The sequence below is a fragment of the Choristoneura fumiferana genome, chromosome 11 (assembly GCF_025370935.1).
Source record: "Choristoneura fumiferana chromosome 11, NRCan_CFum_1, whole genome shotgun sequence".
NCBI classification, from domain to species: Eukaryota; Metazoa; Arthropoda; class Insecta; order Lepidoptera; family Tortricidae; genus Choristoneura; species Choristoneura fumiferana.
In genome coordinates, this window is record NC_133482.1 from 6,419,375 (window position 1) to 6,433,704 (window position 14,330).

Below are 14,330 nucleotides of genomic sequence, written 5' to 3' on the forward strand. Positions count from 1 at the left end.
ACGAGTGCATGATTTGACCCTACTGAACATAAATGATACGAGTATGTTACTTACAGAGACACCGTTACATCTGGCCTGATTTTGGCTCTAAGACCGACAGTACAACTCACAGCAGTCGGCCTGGCAAGCTTTCTGCGATCCCTAATGAGAAACTCGACCCAGTTCGTTGGACAAAACTATACTTGTTGCTCTCAGAGATGAGACGATCTTCAGATAATGCTCGAATTGATCACTTTTTGTTACCTCAAGGGGACGGGTTAGGGCAGCTTCAAGAGCAGTTATTGCAGGGTGGATCAAGACAGCATTTGCGGACCTAGGCATACCTTTTGCCCCTGGAAGTATTCGCTCCGCCGTTGCCTCTCTAGAAGAGATAACAATATGCCTGTAGACAACATCCTTAGGAACGGAAATTGGCGGAGTGAGCGTAACGTTCTTAAACACTACTTTAGGGAGGTAATCAGAGCCCCTAACTTAGTAGACAACTTGAATGTAAATTTGATTGATTCTAGTTTTAATACGTTGTGATACTTGGAATTGAGTTCCAAAATATAAGTCTGATACTTATTTTATTATTGGATAGTTTATTAGAGATTAACTATTATACTTACTTCTGATCTCATAAATGCTATTTCGAAGAGACTGAAGTATTGTTTGAAGTATTGTTATGTTTTGTACTTTTAAGTTTAAGACAACCGACTACCGGTGTTTACTGCTTATTAATCACGGATCTCAGTTATCTAATTTGTTTAAGGTACTTAAACAGATTTATTGTTATTTTGTCAATATTTGAATTGACTTACTTTAATGAGGGTTTTCACAGAGGCGAAATATCGCTAGAATGGCATTAGTATCGTGAGGTCAGTTTGACGTTTGCTTGCGATTGGCTCATTTAGTTATTTAACCAATCACGAGCAAACGTCAAACCGACCTCACGTGCTAACGCCATCTAGCGATATTTCGCTTCAGTGAATACCCTCATTAAAAATATCTCCAGAGATGGCGTGTTAGCAACATTTCCATATTGCACAAGAAACAGCTTAGGGCACTTACCATCCTATCGAGTCTACTCCTGATGGTAGCGAAGGCATTCGTTCCGACGATCGAAGAGTTCAGTGCATCTGCCATGTTGGGGACCACGGGTACGGACACCGGTTTCCCAGCTTGAAGTGCTTTCATCATCTTAGGGACTTTAGCACATTCTGCTCCCTACACAAATATAAAATTAAAACCAATTAGGTACTTCGCTTATGCCTAAACGTCACTTTTGTACGGCAGAGAAGCTGATTCTGTACTTGTACTATTACTTATTCTGTGATTTTACGTGGAACATGTACATGTTTAAAAGGAACTAAATTAACATTTTTCATAATTTTTCTACTAATTTATCGCGGTTAGGCATGTTATAAGTTTATTTTCTTCAAATCTTTTTGATATCACAAATTAGTAGGTATATGAGTAACGGGTTAACTAGTCGATACTAGGGTCGCTATAATATCCAAAGAGAATATAACCACTACATTTTAATAGATAATATCAATGAAGTCAAAGAAACTGAATCGCGTACCTACCAAGACTCAAGTAAAAACATTCGTATTTTTCATAAAAATATCTGGCTCGACTGGGAATCGAACCCAGGACCTCAAGCTTCGTAGTCAGGTTTTCTAACCATCGGGTTAGCCGTCGTCAACATTTGCAACGAAAAGGTTCAAACCTGGTACGCGAAACGCAAAACACACAGGACAGCAGTGAGTCGGGAGTGCGGCGAGCCTATATACGAGTACGTAGTATTATGTAGACGGAGGGCGCGGCGCGAGTCGTGCGCGGGTACCGAACCGAGGTGTGATGTTGTTCATACTTTTTCTTCCGGTGCGCTCTCCTATCGGAGGTCGGCAAGGGCGTCGCCAGGGGGAGCAGGGAGGGGCAGCTGCTCCCCCCCCTCCTAGAAATTTTTAAAAAAAATGCCAAATGTAAAGCAACCAAACCAAGGTCTTATTAAGTCTTTGACTCGCTCGATCGATCATTCAATGAATTCACTAATTCCAATAAATGCCTACAATTAATACTATTCTGGAGCCCTTGGAGGTCGGCGATCATTGGGCTATTCTCACTTTAGAGAGTGCCGCTCGAAAGAGCGTGTTGTTGACCCCACTCCCGACCCGACCCGCTGCCGTCCTGCGTGTGTTTAGCGCTTCAGTTTCTTCCACCGTACGTAAACAAGACACGAGCACTTGAGCTTCTTGCAGGCGACGAGCACGCCGGCGAGCAGGCCGCCGCTCGCGACCGGCACGATCACCGCGTCCAGCTCCGGCAGCTGCGTCACGATCTCCACGCCCACCGTGCCCAGACCCGCCATCACCGACGGGTCGTCAGAGCTGCCCATCAAACAAAACAAATGTCATTTATTGAATCAGGTTACTTTACGGAGGTATAAACAGTTACTTTGTTCACCCGCGACATAACGATAGCTAAGTCTAAGCAACAAATGTGTGTTCATGCATCTCCTCCAACTCCACACTGCACACTGAAGACAAATCACGCAAACCCAACTATCACCACCAGACATTCTGACAGTCTGATATTAGAGTAACATCTGGTAGGATGGTGAATGTGGTGTGCTGTGAGGATGAACTCTGATAGAGTTCGAAACGCGTCAGTATTGTGTGATGGTGATGATAGTTGGGTTTCAATCTCCTAAATAATGTAAGCAGGGCCTAAGGTTACGCAATTGATACGTCTGAGTTTCACAATAGGTTTGCTATCAACTTTGACAGACCTCAAAAAGTACTGTCGGCTCTCTTGTGACACTTTCTTCGCGTAGACAGTGGCATCGTCGACTGACTCTCCATACAGCACGACGTCGGCGCCGAGCTCCGAGCAGCGCTGCGCCTGCGCCGGCGACGTGCGCTCCGGGAAGATTACCGTCACCTGGGGGACGATTTTGCAAGCCTTTATTTTGGTGTCCGTTTTCGCTACTTGATCAATTTCACGACTTTTCATTTTGCAAACTCAAAACTGTAAATATTTCAGGATTTATTTCAGGGCCATCGATCGTGTAGATCGTGTGTCTTTAGGTTAGTTTTATAAAAATCTTGAAATATTTACAGTTACAGAAATATTAAACAGTTGCGAAATGAATCAGGTTGCCAAACGTTAGTTGCAAAAATTAGTCAACCCTTTATTTTACCTCACTTTTATTGTACTTATGTACCTACACTCGAGGGCTTAAATATCTATACAGCCATAGCGTCAAATATTTGTATACATCGACATTACGGTAGTGGCATAAAGATGTATATCCCTTTCTGGCGTCTTGACGTAAACGTGTATGCTCCACCATTTTCCGCCATTTTCTTACTTATTTCACTTGTGGAAATCCGGTGACATGTAAAATAATTACGGTATGAATAAGCAGCAGATTCTTAGCTTAGGATCATCTTCTACAATAGTTAAAGTGTTTGAAATTTGTAAGTAAATAATGGTCATGTATTTTTCAATTCTCGATATCCATACCATAACATTGATACGCTCATATTTGTATTTTGCTTACAATACTATACCCTGGAAACCACGTCGCTCCATACTAGCAGTAGCCGAAATGAACTTATTGCGGGCCCCGGTTTATGTGACTCATGTTTCAAGATTATTTCAGCTGTGCAGTAGTCTATTTTCTTAAAAATATAGTTTGGCTATTAGGTAAATGTAGTTAGACGCGAACCGCCAGAGATTATAACCACGAACATACGAGTATAAAAAATTAATCCGCCATAATGTCTATTTCGTCTCGACAAATATATACTTTTGACGTCTTGGTAACGTAAACATATTTATGACCTTGACGGTACCTATACCATTTTCCGACCATTTTCTTACTTACTTCACTTGTGTAAATCCGGTGACAGTACAATAATTCGGTAGTGAAATGCTGGTGGTCCAGCTAGCTTAGGATCGTCTTCTCAACAGTTAAAGGCACCGACTTGAAATTTGGTAAGTACAGAAATGTAGTTTGGATGAAACATGTCCTTACCGGGACACCGAGAGCGCCGCCGTGGTAAGCTGCTCCCAAGCCCATGCTCCCGCTGGAAGCCACGATGACCCCCCGCTGGGTCACGTCGTCAGTAGCCGCAAAGAACGCATTGCGGGCCCCACGCTCTGCGCAGCTGTGTCAAATTTCGTGTAATATCAACCGTAGATTATTTTCTTAAAAATATAGATATGATGGCTACTGGTTGTAGTTAGACGCGAACAGCAGAGCCAGAGATCATAACCACGAAATACGAGTAGAAGAAATTAACCCGAATAACTCACGTCTAAATCGAGTTTAGCTCGAACATGTTTCGGGCTAGTTCTTAACCCTTCCTTCGATTTAAGACGTGAGATTATCCGGGTTTATTTATAGTAGTTTCACGTTCTAAGTCTAACGGTATATCGTTTAAAGTCTATTGCACATGTACCTTTATAAACTACAGTTTCATACAATTATGCTGCCATCTAACTAGTGTGGAATAGTGGACGGAAATTATAAAAAAGTTATGAAAAAAAAACATTGTAGCCAACACTCGATAGATCACTTTTAAATAGGTAGGTATTGCATTGTAAAATGAACTCTTCTAAGTACCAATATCCGCGTACCTATAGAACTTTAGTTTACTCACCTTCCAGTATATTGCAGATTTTCGCATTTTAAGTAAACATTGTAATCCATGTATTTACTGAGTTTTGCTTCCTGTCAGTAAAATATTAATATTAGGTCTAAGGTAATATTAGGTTAGGGGTAGGTATAAGGTATGAATATTAGGTCTCTGATAACTTCTTTAAGCAGGTAAATACTTTCTCTACTGCTAAATTTACCCATGAGATTCAAGTGGTTCATAGTTGCATACAACTCATGCATGAACATGACTGCTAAGCTTGTAAACGTTACCTTGTTTTGTGGTTTTATGACACTCATCCGAAGACCATATGCGCTCGTACACCACATATGGTCGAGGAAACTGAATCACGTACCAGGTGGAACCTTTGGGCTACTAATATCATTTTGACATCCCATATATTTGCCAAAGACATCACAGCGAAATTGGTTATGAAAAGGTTTCACCCTGGTACGTGATTTAGTTTCCTCGACAGTATCTACCTAATGTTTTTAAGCCATCATAATTTTTTTTAAACTTACACATAGTGGAGTGTGTATAATGCCGCCTTCTATTCTATCAGCCGCATGTTTAATTTCATTGAAGGTCAAAATATGCGTAGTTTCGTCCTTTATCTCGTACTCTTCCTACAAATAATTAGGTACCTAATATAAGTACTTACTGTCGCAGTTTATTTAATATTTATAAATGCGAAAGTTTGTAAGTCTGTTTGGGATAGTTATTATCCCGAAAAATGGCATAGTTCCTGCGGGATAGCGATAAACGAATTCTACGCAGACGGAGTTGCGCGCGCGCAACAGCTAGTGACTCCCACTAATATTATAAATGCGAAAGTTTGTACGTTTGTTTGTTGCTTCATCAAGTCTAAACCGCTCAACCAATTTAGATGAAATTCGGTATACAGATAGTTTGAGTCCCGGGGAAGGACATAGGATAGTTTTTATCCCGGAAAATTGTATAGTTCCTGCGGGATAGCGACATTCTACGCGGACGGAGTCGCGGGTAACGACAAGTAATAAATATTGACTGAAAAACTGACAAAGTTAAATCCAAACCAAGTTAAGCGTAAAAAAGTGTCCAAAACCGCCGTCAATGGGAAGGGTGCCCAGAAGGTTGGCAGTATACCTACCACCATATTTATTCTGTGATTTCCATGTTGTATGGAAATTTTGATCCGCTGGGTGAAGTATTGGCTATTAGGCCACAATCAACAGTGTCGCCTCTAAAAGGCACACCCAGAGATCATTAGATACTTGATTTTATTCTTCCGTGTCTAATGTGATTAGAGACTAGCACTAGCATTAGAGTGCCCTTGTTTCACAAATACCTCAAATAGTTAAATAAGTTATTTTCTATTTTTTTCTGTACATACACAAATCTATAGCTTAATATAATAGATATACATAACACGTACCATATTTAGATCCCCTTTTTTTAATTAATTAACTAAAAATTTTAAATTTTGACCGTTTTCAGAGTTATGAATTCAGTTGACAGAAGTGTTTAAGTGACATAGAAGTGACCTAAGAATGACAATAAGTACCATAACGATTTTTTAACGGTCGACGTAAAAAGAGGTGTATTATAAGTTTAACCTGGGTATCTGCATGTCTATCTGTAGCATCGTAGCTCCAAAACTTATGAACCGATTTTGACGGTTTTTTTATTTCGATTTCGGAAATTGTAGTAATAACAGAAATTTACCTACAGGCTATGCTTACACAATAGATACAATAGACAAGAAGTGCTTTATGAATAATATGAACGATATGGCGGCGTTTCATGATATGCCTAGGAATTTCTTGATCTGCCTAAACTGGCCAAATCATGAAATGGCGGCGTTTTATGATATGCCTAGGAATTTCATGATCTGCCTAAACGTCATTAGGCAAATCGTTAAACGGTAAGTTTTGAACGATATGGCGGATGTCCCTTAGCCAAGTCATGAAATGGCGCCATTTCACGATATGCCTAGGAATTTCGTGATCTGGCGGATTTTACGATCGGCCGCCGACATCTACACCACGAAATAAAATAGTCTGCAATATAATTTACATTATTATTCACTGTTCTGCATAAACTCCTATAGTCATAATATGTAGTATACAACAATTTCATAACAAAAATAATACATATTTGGAGTTTGAGACATAATGTCACTTTATGCCACATTCAGATTGGAGATGGAAGTGATGCGAGCGTGAGGGTAGTCCTTCATCAGCTTCTTCTCCAGATCTTTTGCGTGTTTGATGTCGTTCGTCTCAATTACTAAGTTTACCTGTAACAAGATAACTTTTAATGATACCATACTGCTATACATATTTTAAAAACACTAGCTTTTGCTCGCGATTTCGTCTGTGGAGGTTTTATTTATCATCATCCTGCGGGAAAAAATATTCTGTGATAATCCACATTTCCATTTTGTTTAAAATGTTGGGTGTGTACACCTCTCCACTTTTTCCGTGGGTGTCGTAAGAGGCGACTGAGGATAGAGGCTAGCAACCTGTCACTATTGTACCTTTTTATGTCAAACTTTAAACCTAAAATTGCTAAAAGTGGCTCCGAAGCAGTAAAGTTTCGTGCTCTGCCTACCCCATTTGGGCATACAGGCGTGATGTTTGTGTGTGTTGGGTGTTTACCGAAACGTTTTGATTTATAATATTAATAATAATGTATATTTAGGTAGTTTTATTTTATTTATAATGTGTTTTTTTGAAACCTTGAGCAGTTTCAATTAATATCTAAGGAGGTTGATAACGTAAAACTTTCGTTTCCTTTGAAGCGAAACCAAGCCGCAGCCAAGAAACTGCTTTTGAAGTAGCTGGTTTTCGAAACCGTTACTTGTCAAAAAGAAACGGTTACGTTACGTTGCGACAAAAATACATAACCAACTAGCTCTAGCGCTCCGCCACTGCTATGTCGGGGTCAATCACATCCTTGTTCATATTGTAGCGACTCCTAGCGCCATCTAGTGAACAACAATAGAAACTCCGGCCATGTTCTACATCGCGCTATCGAAGTTTCTCAACGTGGTCGCATATATACAAGTTCCGTCGCTCTTCCTTCGGACTTCGGTCCCCAGGCATAACACCTGCCTGGAGAATATCTGTGATCACATCCGATATGCTAGTTACAAGTTGCATATTCACACTCACAGAGAGAGAGATCTGGGCTCCGTTTGCCCACGAGCGCTCCATGCTCTCGACATCCGCGCCCGCCTCTGTTAGCTTGGCCAGCAGACGTCCCAGGGCCCCGGGGCCGTCGGACACAGCCACGTTCACCGACACGAGGCATCTCGCCGCCGCCATGCCGCGGTCGATCACGGCCGATATGCTGTTTAAATGTTGCATATTCACACTCACAGAGAGAGAGAACGGGTCCCGTTTGCCCCATGAGCGCTCCGTGGTAATACTTTTGACATCCGCGCCGGCCTCTGTTAGCTTGGCCAGCAGACGTGTCAGGGCCCCAGGGGCGTCGGCCACAGCCACGTTCACCGACACGAGGCGCCCCGCCGCCGCCATTCCGCGGTCGATCACGGCCGCCATGCGGCTGTTGCTTATGTTGCCGCCCGTAAGGATGCATACCACTCTGTAATGAAACACGTTAGGACTTAGGAGTACGTCACCAGCACCAATATCTGACACAACAAGCGTGCATAAATATCTGATACGACTCTATTTCTAGGGCCAGAAGTACGTGTCAAATATTTTTGCATGTTCCGCTGTGGTAGATATTAATGCTGGTGACTGTACCACCATTCGGTTTGACGGTTTGCTAATAAAGTGTGCTTCGCAGAACGCCCTCGCACTTCAAGATAAACAATTAGGACGTGACTATGTAGACGTGAACGTGATGTTATTCGATCGATTCGGTCAGAGACCCCGAAATACCCCTACAGATTATACATACTGAAGATTGTGAGTACAATATATGCATATACAATACGAATACGAATATACGATATACGAATTTTTACGTATAATATTTTTTTAAGAATTTTATAGACTATATTATAGTAACACCTACAGACAGGTGCGTGTAGGTACTCATGTTTAGTTCTTCCATTCAATACAAGATGGCACCAGGAGTTAAGCTAAACGTCAACGCAAGTTTGAACTGGCTCAGGTGTGTAGGTGTTACTATAATTTTTTGTTGAAAACTGTACGTGTTTATTACGTTTTGCCGCGTAGTTCGGGCAATTTTCCGGCCATGAGGGCAGCGACGGGGCACGCGGCGGCTCCTTCCACCACCATCTTTTCCTGCTCCAACAGGAATAGCATGGCGCGAGATATCCATATTTCTTCCACTGCTATCTATTAAGAATTCAAAGGGAACAGTATGAACGTAGTTAGTTAAAGTTACAGATATGCTCAAAATAAAGACAAAGATGGAGTAGGAAACGTTTTAAAAGAGAACAAACTACTGTACCTACAAATCGCTGCATTATTCAAGCGTTTTATTATGTCATAAATTTACATTTAGCTTAAAAGTTAGGTACGCAGATTTATGTAGGCGTGCAGTTTTGAAGACTAACGTCCCTAATTAACGACGGGTTTGAGTGCGGGTTGGACCACTCAGATTGCTACCACCACATACCTACCTTAGGTACTCGCTAGTACTACGCGATTGCTCAACACCTGGTATGCTTAGGACCCGGATCCATGCCAAATTTAAGGCTATCTTTTTGTTTTTTATTAAAAACAGTAGAAGTTATGCTTATTAAAACAGATGAGACTTATATTGTAGTATTTTTTTCTAGTTCTCGCTTATTAAGCGTAGGTATCGTTCGATAATAGGTATAGGTACTGCAATGCCGCGTAACCAACAATGGCATTTTTTTTCAGGATAGCATTAAAATTAAAAATCTTATACCAGCCGCTCTTATTAGAGTTATTAGTATACCTACATACCTGCCGCGAAATTTCAAATTTGCTATTGTTGCACCAGCCATTGTCGGTTACGCGGTATTGCAGTATCATCGACGATATGAGGCGTTAAGGGTTTTTTGTTACCATTTTGTCCAAGTACCCTCTGACAATGTTGTACGCGTTGTTGCTGGCGATGGGCGCGGAGAGGCTGTCGGCGACGGACGGCTGCGCCTGGATCATCACGGGCTTCTTCTCCTGGACCGCGCGCGACATCGTGGGCGCGGCCACACTTTCTACTCCCTGAGTACACATAGTTGAAGTATACAAGCAGTGCCGGCTTCAGGCTACGTTTCCACATCAGAGATAGAAACGCTTCATTTACCGATCTTTGCTCCGCCGAGCTATTTCCGCTAGACATGCGTTGAGCGAGGATGTTAATGAAGAGTTTCTGTTGGTTCATGGCAAATACATTCCTCACTGCACATCTCTGGTGAAAACGCAGTCTTTCGACCGGGGGCTTCAGGTCAGGTACTACAGGCGCGCCAACTCAACTTAACCACTAATTTAAATACCTATCAATTTTGTCGATCTAAAGGAAACTAAGATAGCCTGGTAGCATGGTGAACGGTACGGTTGTTTTGCTCTGAGGATGAACTCTGGTTTAGTTCGAAACGCGTCAGTGTTGTGTGATGGTGATAGTTGCGTTTGTGTAATTTATGTGTACTGTAGTGTGGAGGTGGAGGAGCTGCAAGAACACACATAAAAATTTGTTGCATAGATGTAGCGATCGTAAGGTCGCGGGTGAGCAAAGTAAGTAATTATGTTTTATATAGGGCCTACGCTAGCTGGCGCGGGTGCACGGCGCGGGCGCACGCCTGCGGGTTCGGGCAAAGGTAAAATCCATCTCAAGCACGCGACTGCATTTAGCGCTGTTCATACTAGGTATCTTTCAATAGGTCCACCCGCTCCGATGCAAACCGCGTCAGGGGGGCTACTACGAAATTTGAAGTTCGTATCGTACCGTATCCCTCTCACTTTCGTATTAAATAATATTAGCGTCGGCGGGACAGCAAGGTACGAAATTCGAATTTGCACTTCCTAGTACGTATAGGGCCTGCTAGCATAGGCCCTTAGTTTTTTACGTAGATGAGACAGTTGGGCTTGAGGCTCTTGACGGCGAGCACGATGCCGGCGACGAGGCTGCCGCTGCCGACGGGGCACAGCACGGCGTCCATCTTGTCCAACTGCGTCAGCAGTTCCAGCCCCAGCGTGCCGTAGCCCGCGATCAGGTCCAGGCGGTCCATCCTGACACACACTCACGATCTATCTATTTATGTGCCTACAGTCATCAGCATTCATATCTGTCACAGCGGAGCAATAATATCCGAACACATCCTACCGGCCATAGAAATACCTAGAATCTTACCTATCAGATGCACGCTTTGCTGTGTCAGACATTGGTGCTGGTGAACCTACACGAGTATGTTTGCTACGAGCTTCTCGCATAAAGGTATATTCAAAGATAAGCGGTATGACTGTATGTTACAGATGCCGGCACTGCCGGCATCGATATCCCAGTAGGAGGTAGACGAGCGGATACTCGGAGTTAATTAGAAAACCTGACTACAAAGCTTCAGCTCTCGGGTTCGATCCTCGGTCGAGATAAATGTTGGATTTAGATTAGGCTGAATAAAACGAGCAAAGAAAACGGACAAAAGAAGTGTAAAGTTTTACATAATTATTGTGAAATTGCGTTGTTTAAGCATTTTACAGAAAATACAAACTGAGACATGGATGCACCGAAAAACCAGAAAAAGAGAGCAGCGCTGGGAATCGAACCCAGGTCCTCAGCATTCCGTGCTGCGTGCCATACCCCTACACTACCACTGGACAGGAGTACAGACACGAATTTTTCCTATGCACACTTATCTCAGGTTGCTTTTTTTTCTACTACGCTACTTAAGCAGCAGCACTAGCTGGTTTTACGGGATGACCGTAAAAGTAACAAATTTGGAGTTGAAATAAAAAATACTCCAAATAACCAATCATAAGCATTTTACGTTAAAAATTTGATGAAGCAGGGCAAGTTTAAATTCTATTCCTTATTGTCTGCCGTTGAGGAAGTAACTCCCTCGCTTAATAATGTTTCGCTGATGCAATAATGGCGCGTAACGGAAAGCCGTTACGAAAGTAAATGTGAACACCTTCACTTCACTTAGGTAAGTTATTTTACTATGCCGTATACTATCTTGTTATGCTTACCTACCTATAAAAGAGTAGAACGTGACCGGTTGACTGAAAGACAACACTCAGCCTAAACCACTGGAGCTAGACTTGAAATTTGGTAAATATATGTCCCTTGAGGATCATTATACCGGTCCACTAAAAGGGATTGTTTGAAATTCCTACGCGGGATGAAAGCTAGCTAAATTTTTACTCTTCCACGAGAGCGAAGCCGTGGGTTTAGCTAGTCATGTATAAAATAGACAGGTTCTTGATAATAATGAACGTGGATATGATCTATGGCGCTCTCACAACATCGAGCTAAACAACCTTCGCGTAGTAAGTACTTCATTTGTTAAAATTCTTGAAACAATTCGGCTTGTCACTTGAACTATTTAGGTAACTATGACTATGTGCTTATACCAGCCACGTCTGCCTATCTAAATTAAAAGGGCTATTTCCAGTTTTTCGCGCCCTGTGCTGGCACTGCGAACTACTGTTTTTTTCCTCAGATGGTCGCACTACAGACAAGTGGACAAAAAATCCCTGTAAGTAAATAATTCGGATTTATGAGCGCGGATGCGAACTACTGATTTTTTTCCACATGTCCGTTGTGCGAATAAAGGTAATAGGCCATTAAGTTGACAACATGCATCCTAGCATTACCCATGAATATAATTGGATCCAATTTGGTTGACGTAGCTAAGTGCATGGAGACTTGCGTCGTTCGTGTCGTTTCCGTGCACTTTTACGACAGCAAAGTCTTCCTTGTACCGATGCCGTTCAGTCGAAGGGCACGACTTCGGCACTACCACATTGACCGGCACCGAGTGTCTGTATCCATAATGCGTCATCGCACGGACAAAGTTCCGCCCGCCGGATATCGTACAGCCTCTCGTCTTGTCTGATATAGGCATACTAGCTAAGACATTGCAGGCGCCGCGAGCTTTAAAACTAAAACAACGGACAAGAACTCTTTCAATAATTAATAATTGGAACCTTATCGCAACAAACTGCATCATGCAGACATTTACTGTGAAAAGGTACTTGAATAATTAGCAGTTGGTCTTACCTTCCAGTAGTTTGCAAGTTTTCACATTTCAACATCACATTGCAAAAGTTTTTGCCAACATATTTTGCTTCCTGTAATGGAATACAGTATTTGACGGTGATTATTTATTTCTATATTATTATGACAAGTTCACCAATGGTTAGGGTAGGTTTAATAATATAGGTACTTTCCCACTATGTTCTAAGGTCAAATTATGGCGGCCTTGTGGCTTTTACCAATCAGGATCTCCTTAATAATCTTTATAACTAGATTGCAAAAGTAAACAGGATACTTACAACAACTGGGGTAAAGGACACATCCTGTTTGATTCTGTTATGTGCATCTTGGATATCTTGTAATTTTAGTGCTATCCTGCTGAAACTCTCTACCACCTTCTTGTGACTTCCCTACAACCATCTTAAAACATGTAATAGTGTAGAGTAGGCGCACCAACTAGAGATACTTATTATATTAGCACAACTTTGTTCAATCTAAATCAGCATGTCAGATTGCAAGTCAATTTTTGTACTATGCAATATGCAGTCTACCAAAAAGTCATCAGTCAGTCAGTCAAAAGTAGGATAGTAATAAAATACACTAATTTATATTATAGCATGTACCTCTGTTGTGTAAATGTTATCCCCCACTACATTCAAAATAGGTTCAGGTATATTTATGGACATTTTGTAATCAAAAACAATATTGATTTAATTGATTAGTTTGTAAATATTTATTTCACTAAAATTTTGTGCAGCTGTTGATGAAGCCTAATGTGTGATGTGATGATTGCTCTTTGGATGATTGACAAGTGACAAATTCAGTCAATAAAGTATTACTCAAAATTTTCACATCTAGCCTCTAAGCATCTAGGAAATGACACAAAAAAAGGTTTATTTATTATAGAAGAAGTACCACAGAATAGGTATAGGATATAGATCCTGCTGATTTTGTGAATATGTGCATGTGTGTGTGTTTATTCTTTCACAATAAAACGGCTGTATGGATTTAGATAAAATTGATTATGTAAATAGCTGGGCATCTGGAATACCACATGGTCTACTCTTTATCAAAATATTCCTATAGGATTGGGATAAAATCTTGAAATCTCAACTGCTAGAGACATGAAATTTGACATAGGTGTTTATATTCAATGTAAATGAAATCAAATTCACTATGAACTCGGAATTTAGTAATCTAGTGTTTCTGGTACTATCTCAGGATTCTCCAGCTTCATAAGCCAAAGATAGCACTTTTCTTTGGGATCTTACTAGTTCATAATCAAGAATTAAAATAGAAAAACTGCAACACTGATTACCTATTCAAAGAGAGTTTGAGGCATACATTTTATTTAAGCCACCTTTTCAATAATACCTCAGCCAGTTTAAAAGTAATTTTCATTGTTTTAAATTAAAACAATCTGAGTAACAATTTCCACTAATCTCTTTCAGATCTCATTTAATTGTTACCAGTCATGGCCAAATACCAGAATACATTCACAAGTAATTATCATAAAAACTTGAATAATAACATTTATAACTC

At 41.1% G+C, this 14,330-nt stretch overlaps 1 protein-coding gene across 1 annotated transcript; it reads right to left on the minus strand.

Annotated features, from left to right (window-relative positions):
* Positions 1-1,050: 1,050 nt before the first annotated feature.
* On the minus strand, positions 1,051-13,495 carry LOC141432590 (uncharacterized; the record flags this gene model as incomplete). The annotated part of the gene is given in 14 exon segments (XM_074094230.1): positions 1,051-1,206; positions 2,210-2,372; positions 2,774-2,925; positions 4,025-4,157; positions 4,653-4,723; positions 5,171-5,275; positions 8,012-8,237; positions 8,826-8,962; positions 9,662-9,817; positions 10,660-10,822; positions 12,407-12,694; positions 12,813-12,883; positions 13,088-13,198; positions 13,412-13,495. Coding segments are annotated over 14 exon segments (1,995 nt in total), but the record flags the coding sequence as incomplete, so codon positions are not given.
* Positions 13,496-14,330: the final 835 nt, after the last annotated feature.